Source organism: Myotis brandtii, unplaced genomic scaffold, assembly GCF_000412655.1.
Source record: "Myotis brandtii unplaced genomic scaffold, ASM41265v1 scaffold312, whole genome shotgun sequence".
Lineage (NCBI taxonomy): Eukaryota > Metazoa > Chordata > Mammalia > Chiroptera > Vespertilionidae > Myotis > Myotis brandtii.
In genome coordinates, this window is record NW_005361955.1 from 2,307,260 (window position 1) to 2,315,118 (window position 7,859).

General features: G+C 56.0%; 1 protein-coding gene and 1 pseudogene across 1 annotated transcript in view; one reads left to right on the top strand and one right to left on the bottom strand.

Moving 5' to 3' along the window:
• The window catches only part of LOC102251818, a 12,665-nt pseudogene extending 11,437 nt beyond the window's left edge, over positions 1–1,228 (bottom strand).
• A 5,079-nt stretch (positions 1,229–6,307) lies between these two features.
• PLXND1 (plexin D1) overlaps positions 6,308–7,859 on the top strand; it is a 56,801-nt gene continuing 55,249 nt past the window's right edge. Inside the window, exons 1-2 of the mRNA XM_005870125.1 lie at positions 6,308–6,320; positions 6,993–7,079. Coding sequence (XP_005870187.1) covers positions 6,308–6,320; positions 6,993–7,079 — 100 coding nt within the window. The remainder of the gene's footprint in view (positions 6,321–6,992; positions 7,080–7,859) is intronic.

A 7,859-nucleotide genomic window follows, 5' to 3' on the forward strand; every position in this document is an offset into this window, starting at 1 on the left:
CCTTTCACGGGGGTCGCCTAAGACCATCGGAAAACACATATATAATTACATATTGTTTTTGTGATTAATCACTATGCTTTAATTATGTTCAATTTGTAACAATGAAATTGGGGGTCACCACAACATGAGGAACTGTATTAAAGGGTCGCAGCATTAGGAAGGTTGAGAACCACTGCTCTAGTGGGTGCAAACAGGGGAGCGGGTCTGTGTGGCAGGCTTTGTGGTGGAGTCGGCAACCAGTGACCGTGGGGGCCCCTCGAACTTAACACCTACAGAATGAGCTCTGGATGCCCCCACAGTACTCCCTGACTCAGAAAGGGGCCCCTAGGTTGGTAAAGCCCAAGACCTGGGAACTCCCCACCTGGAGCCTCCCTCTCTCCACCCCCACCCCACATCCATCACCCCCGGCCTGGTGAGCCCACTGCCTACATCGCCCTCTGGCCAGTCTTCTCCCTGCTCTGCCTTTGCCGCCACCTGTCAGGCCCCAGTCGTCACCTGCCTGGCCCCCATCGGTCCATTCTGATCCTGTCCCTTCCCTCTGAAAGCCATTTTTCGTGTCCTAAGCTCTCCCTGGACCCACCCTCACTGCCCTGGGAAGTCCTCACTCACAACAAGATGGGCTCAAGTTCCCTATGAGAAAGCCTCCTCAAATCACCCGGCATCACCCCTTCCTGGAACTGGTGGCCCTTTGCAGTTGTGGGATTATTTGAGTTATTTGATTAAAGACTGTCTCCCCCATGAGACTGGGCTGAGGACAGGGACCAGCGTTGTAGAGTCAGTAGAGTCCCCATAACATCCCCAGTTCCTGGCACATAGTCAGTGGTTGGTCAATTGTTATTGAGGAAGGAAGGAAGGAAAGGAAGGAAGGAAGGAAGGAAGGAAGGAAGGAAGGAAGGAAGGAAGGGAGGGAGGGGGAACTCTGTTCTAGTGTTTTATTCTGTCCAAGGTTATTCCTGGAGGTGGCAGGACATTCAGAACTGCACCAAGAATCAAGTGTGAGGGGTCACCTTGAGAGTCAGTGGGCCTCCCAAGCCCAACAGAGCAGGATGGCCTGCTGTGGCCGGGCCTTGCGAAGGTGGGCGGTCAGTGCGGCTCCATGGACAAATGGGGTCAAGAAGGCAGCTTTGGCAGAGTTGTCTGGCATTGTCCAGGAAGGAGGTCTCTGGCCGCCAACACGGCCATCCTGTCTGCTTGGCAGATACCCTGGGGTGGTGATACGTCCATCCATTTCAACACTTATTGGTAGCGACTACGTGTCCCACCCACACATACACCCCCATACTGTGTGGTCAGCAGTGTCATGGGAGGAGCTTCGGGGCTCAAAGAAGACTTCTTAGGAGAAGGGCTTTTTAGACTGGGCTTTGAGGGATGCCTAGAAGTTCACTAGGAGAGACTTTCCAGAGGAGGTGACATGTGGTCTGGGCATGCTTTCAAGTTTACCAAGAAAACAAGAGAGGAACCATCTCTGGATGCTGGGTTATCTTTAGGGACCTGTGTAGGCCACAGGACAAGTAAGACCAGGCCCTGCTCATCCGTGCCAGCCTCTCCCATGTGCCCTGGGCGTGACTGAATGGGACACAGGGTCTCAGGCGCCTTGCCCTGGAGTGGTGAAGACTGGCCCAGTTCACGTGTGTGCTGAGCACGTAGCAGGTGCTCAGCCAGAGTTGGGAAATCTCAGAACTGATTCAGTTTCAGGCCATCGCCCTCTTTTGGGCCTCCTGCTTGCCTCCCTCCAGCGATGGCCACTCCCTCCCTTGTAGGGCAGCCGTTTCCCTTTTCAGACCCAGCAGTGTCCCGACCAACCAAGTGGTGAGGTTTGGAAGCAGCGGGAGGGCCTGGATTTCAGCCCATAGCTGCCTGTCCACCAACAGCTCTGATGCCTCCAGGGATGGTTTCATCCCCGCCACGGCTCCAGGGAGCATCGAAAGTGGGGGAAATGTCCTCAGAAGTTTACTGGGACACAGAGTGGATCGGGCTTTTGCAAGGATTGGCTGGGGAGCATCCAGGGCACAGCGGGTGCTCACCCCACATGACTCCCCATCCTCCTCAACGCTGGGCTTTCCCGCCTCCATCAGCAGGGACGCATTCATGGAGCACCTACTGTCTGCTTACGGCCGCCTGCCCCCCAGCCGCCCTGGTGCTGTCCCCTGGAGATGGCGGCAGCCTGGGAATGTGGGTGGGGACCCCCGGGGCGTAGGCTGCTGGACAGAGGCCTCAGTGTGGAGCTGCTGGGGTCCTTTCCCGGGGCCCAGACCCATGACTGGACGTCTGAGAATGCCTCCCATTATCCAACTCACAGAGCACAAAGGGGCCACGCGGGGGCTTGGCAGGCCAGGCGCCCGGGATGGGTGCACGGGGGGCCCTGGTTCCCCACCACAGAGGGCAAGGATGTGCCCAGAGTGGAGAGGGCAGCTCTCACATGCAGGAATGAGAACCATTTCCTCCAGCCTTGGGGGAGACAAAGACAGAGAGCGATGACCAGGGACTTGCCTCCTCAGGCAAGGGCAGGCCACTCCTCCTGAGCTGTGAAACCAGGCCTCAAAGGCCACTCCCCACTCCTCACCCCTGGGGGGCATCCAACAGAGGCGGGGAGAGAACACTCCGGAACTCCAAAGGTGGGGAGACCTCCTAGTTTCCTGTGGCATCTGCAGGGGGGATGCCAACAGAGCCACGCCAGCGGCACCCCTCATCGGTAATTTAAACGCATCAGCGTGATGGGTGCTGGGTCTCCCGTCAGTGCGGCCACCTGAGGGTCACCCGGGCTCCTCCGGGCCACTCAGTGGGATGTGGTGGCAATGACAGGAGAGCTGATCTGAGGGGCAAGGTGGGCTAGAGAGGGAGTAGGAGTCACGTTGGGCCACCTATTTCCTGTGTGACCTCAGTCAGGCCTCTAGGCCTCTCTGAACCTTGGTGTCCATGTTTCTGAGAAGAGAGGAGGGAGACCTGGTGAAGGGTTAATTAAACAGGTGATCTTATGCATCTGGCCTTTAATTGGCTCGGCACTGACGAGGGGCCTCAGTGGCAGCTGCCATGAGGGTGATATTATCTGGGTCTGGGGCTCTCCTGAGTGGGGTACAGATGGTCGATTTGAGGAGCCTGGGGGAGAGGAGCAGAGTTTCAGAGCTGGAAAGACCGTGGATGCCACTTCCTGAAATGCTGGGCCATGTGACATGCGTGTGTTTTCCATCCTCACAGCAGCCTTGTAAGGTGGATTATACTCCCCTTTTTCCAGATAAGGAAACTGAGGCTCAAAGAGAGGTGGGGTCACCAAGGCCACACAGGTGGCTAGGGGCAGAGCTGGGATGGAACTCGGGTCTCAACTCCCAGGCAAGGGGCAGAGGGATGCAGTGGTCAAGAGCAGGGTCTGGAGGCCAGTGAGCTGTGCCCCCACAAGGCAAGCGTTGGCACCTCCCTGATCCTCAATGTCCCCATCTGTAAAATGGGCTGACAAACCCCACCTCTCAGGCTGCTCCCAGGAGGAAACAATAGGTGTAAGGCCTTGAAGAAGCCTGGGCTCCTGGCCTTCTCCCTCTCCCTCCCCCTCCCCCTCCCTCTCTCTATAGAGGCCCAGGAAGGGGGGAGGGGGCTGAGCTGTCCCAGAGGATTCTGTTTCTAGCACCTTCCTGTCACCAAGGCAGTGCTCAAAGCAGTCAGCGTATCAGGAGGTATCAGGAGCGTTTCCTGCAGGAAAAGCATTCTCTGAGGCCAGGCCCAATGGCAGGAGCCCCCTCCTCCCAGCACAGCCTGGCCCCACTGTTATTTTTTCCAATTGTAGAAGAAAAACATTTCCTCCTTCTCCTCAAAGCTCTGCCCTGGGCAGCCAGGGAGTCTAGGATGGACAGGGCAGGGTGAGGAGCCCCCGCCCAGGCAGGGGAAAGGCCCAGGCCTGTCTTCTCTGGGCCAGACTGACCACTGACCCCTCAGTGCCCAGGCAAGGACCTGCCCCCTCTGAGCCACCATGTTCTCACCTACAAAGGCACGGCATTGGATCAACGTTTCCCAACTTTCAGGTGCTTCATACCATCTGGGTTATGACCTACTTCACATTTATCTTTACACTAGAGGCCAGGTGCACACATTCATGCACAGGTGGGGTCCCTGGGCCTGGCCTGCGGGGATCGGACTGAACCTGGCCTGGTGCACGGATTTGTCCAGGTTGTGTCTGGCCTGTCTTGCCCAGCCCTGACTGCTCAGGGCTGGCCTGCTGGGGATGGACCGCAGGAGGTTGGCTGGTCGGGGAGGGACCATGGGAGGGCTCCAGGGTGTGTCCAGCCCATCCCACCCAGTCCTTCGGCCGGACCCCAGCCACAAGCTAACCTGCCAGTTGGAGCATCTGCCCCCTGGTAGTCAGTGTGCGTCATAGCGACTGGTCGAACGGTCGAATGAATGGTCGGACACTTAGCATATTAGGCTTTTATTATATAGGATTAACTCACATTTTTTTCCTGGCCGGTGTGGCTCAGTTGGTTGAGTGTTGTCCCATGCACTAAGGGCCGCTGGTTCCCTTCTGGCCAGGACACATGCCCAGGTTGTGGGCTCAATCCCCAGCAGGAGGCAGCAGATTGATGTTTCTCTCTTTCCCTCTCCCTACCTCTCTCTCACTCTCTCAAATCAATAAAAACATTAAAAAAAAATTAACTCACATTTTAAAAACTTCAATAATTGCATTTATTAAGCAAACTTTACATCATTATTGTATCTGGAAAACCAGTATCACTTGCCAAAACCAGAAAATAACAGCAAATATTATTAAGAAAACAAGGCTCTACCAGTGATTTCCAGAATGTTGGTGTCAACACCAATGAGCTTGAGACCTTCTTTCTATTAAAAATGGACAATGAGCCCTAGCCGGTTTGGCTCAGTGGATAGAGCGTCGAAAACAGAGACCTTCTCCTTGATATAATATTCTGAGCTTGAGACCTTCTTTCTATTAAAAATGGACAATGACAAATGTTAGAGAGGCATTAAAGATACATTAGCTCAAAACAGAGACCTTCTCCTTGATATAATCACAAGGCTTGAACAAAACAAAATGGCCTGAATCACAGTGTGATTCAAGGTTAGCTAGTAGCTAATCCAGGGTTGGTTAATCTGAGTTAGTTAATTCAGAGTTAGTTAGTGCCCGATGCCACCTAGCCTCCCCTCCCGGGTACCCTCCATCTCTCACTGGTTTCCTCTTAAACCTTTTCTGAGAAGACACCCCACTGCATCTTCCTTCCTTCCTTCTGCCAAGAGTTATCAGCACCCCCTCTGCCCACCCAGGGGTATGGGGTGGCTGCCACCACGACCCATTCTAACCTGGAGAAGCTCCCAGCAAATGGGCAGAGAGAAGAAAGCACAGGATCTGGAGATAGATCTGAGTTTAAATCCTCACCTTGCTAATGTCCCTCAGTTTCTCCATCTCTGAAATGGGTTCAATGATCCCAGTTTTGTCAGCTGACTGTGAGGATGGCAGGAGGTTGTTCAGGGCATTACTGGACTCCACTAGCTACCACGGGACTCATGACAGGAAGTGGGGCCCTGGTGCGCCATGGCTCAATGCGAGGGGAGAGAAACTGGCATTTGGCCAGTGCCTGAGATGTGCCTGGAACTGTGCTTTCTGGAACCTTATATTCTTCGCATCTCACAATCTCCCAGGGGCCAGTGTGCTGTTATGATTGTCCTTATTTTGCAGACGAGGAAACTGAGACTCAGAGAGGCCAAGAGCCTTGCCCTAGGCCGTATTGTACTTGGACTTCCAGCTTATGCCAGGACACTTGGACCCTGGCGGAGCTCTTTGCAGCCTAAACTGGCCCTGCATTCCCCCAGCCAGGGTGGCTCCAGCCCTAGAGCTCAGCTTGGCAGGTAGTTTTGTGTGCCCAGAGCCATCTTTCACTGTGTGCCAGGCTGAGCTTTGAGGACACAGAGCATTATCCTCAGGGCTCAGTGGGGGGAGCTGCAGGATTCAGCAAGATGAGCTGGAGACAGGAAAGAAGCTAGGAGGGGCGAAAGAGGGAGAGAGGAGTGGGGGATAGGGAGGGAGACAGAAAGAAAGAGAGACAGACACACATAGAGATAGATACACACAAAAGACAGAGAGTGAAAAGGGAGGGGGTTGGAGAGAGACAAAGAGAGAAAAACTGGGTGGAGCAAAAAGACATAAATAGAGATGGGGTGGGAAGGCCAGAGAAAGATAAGGCTGAAGGGAGACAGACAGATGGACTGATGGGGGAGGACACAGAGGAGGGAGTGGGGTGAGGTGCATCGGGGCAGGCAGCCTCCTGCACCCCTGCTGGGCTCCCCAGTCTGCTTCCACAGGTTGTACAACATGAGCCCTGGAGGTGGGGACATGGGTCCTACCTGGCTGTCCCCCTGGGTGGCCTGGAGGATAGTGCCAGAGACAGAGCCTCTGATTCCTTACAGCTGAACACTCCCAGCTATCAAAGCAGAGGCAGGACCTGGGGACGGGGGAGGGGGGAGCGGGGATTGGGAAAGGCAGGGGTGATGGGCGAACACTGATGGCAGGAAGGCAGGAAGGCCAGGGTGCTGGGCTAAGGAAGCAGGGGGCTGCTGTAGGCCTGGCTTTTCCTGCCTACGCTGTGGGGCACCGAGAGATCCCCTGTCCTTGCTTCCTGGCTTGGTGGGAACAAGTCAGTTGAGGCCAGGCCACCCTTAGAGCAAGGGCCACAGGGAACCACGGGGCAGCCAGGGGTCTGATAGGAGCCCCTCTTCCTGTTCTGAGAGGCCAGAGCTGGCCTGGGACTGGGGGTGGGTTGGGGTGGTTTCAGAGCCAACAGATCTTGGCTTTCAAACATGGCAATTCTGCTCCTTGTGAGCGGTGCCTCCGGCCAGTCCCTTCTCTCTGGGGAGTCAGGTGCTGCATCTGTAAAGTGGGGTCCTAAGAGTACCAGCCTCAGAGGGCAGCTGCGAGGAGGAGGAGGAGGAGGAGGAGGAAGAGAATCGATTCATGGAAAGCTCCAGGCGAGCCCTGTTTGAGCACCCACCCTTGCCAGGTGCCAAGGAGGCTCCTGACATGGGCGCTGTGACCTTGGGATCCTGGCTGCCTGCCTCCCACCTCAGTGTCTACCTGTTCCTTCCAGGTGAGAGGAGAAGTGGCTGACCTCCCACGAAATCGGAGAGGATTCTAGGTCCTAGAGCCCCCCACAAAGGGGAGTGCCTCCTGGGAACTGCAGTGGGCAGGAAGGCAGCAGCCCACAGGGCTGGGCCTCCGCAGGAGGCCACTCACTCAGGACCAAGGCCTCACTCACTGGGTGAGGCCAGTGCAGACCAGACTGCCCCACAGCCTGGCACATGCCTGAAATAGTCCCTCTCTCCATTTTCCCGATTTATGAGTCTGACCCTCGAGCTCTGTCCCTCTGTCCCACCACTTACCAAACCCCTGTTATGGGGCCCGGGTTTGGGGGGACAGATCTTGGGGACTAAGGGGGTGGTGCCCCTGCCCAGCTGGCCCTGGAGGTGCCCAGGCCTGGACAGTGCCCTATGAGAGAGGGTAAAAAGGGGGAGACTTCGAGATGGGGAGAGGGAGGGCTGTGGACCGAGAAGGCGGAGAGGGAGAGAAGGGGGCAGACAGAGATGGAGAAGAGGGAGGTCCGACGGATGGGAAAGAGACCGCGAGTTCCAGGGGGAGGGAGCGGAGGGAGCCACGGAGAGAGGGAGAGGGCGCTAAGGACAGAAAGACAGAGAAGGGAAAGAGAGACAACATACACGGGGAGGGGGTTAGACAGAGACAGAGACAGGAGGGTGGAGAAAGAGAGGAAAGAAAGCAAAAACCCAGCCCGAGCAAGACGGGCCGAGCAGCCAGGAGGAAGGAAGGAAAGAAGAATAAGTGACGGAGGCGGAGGCGACGCCGGGAAAGGGAG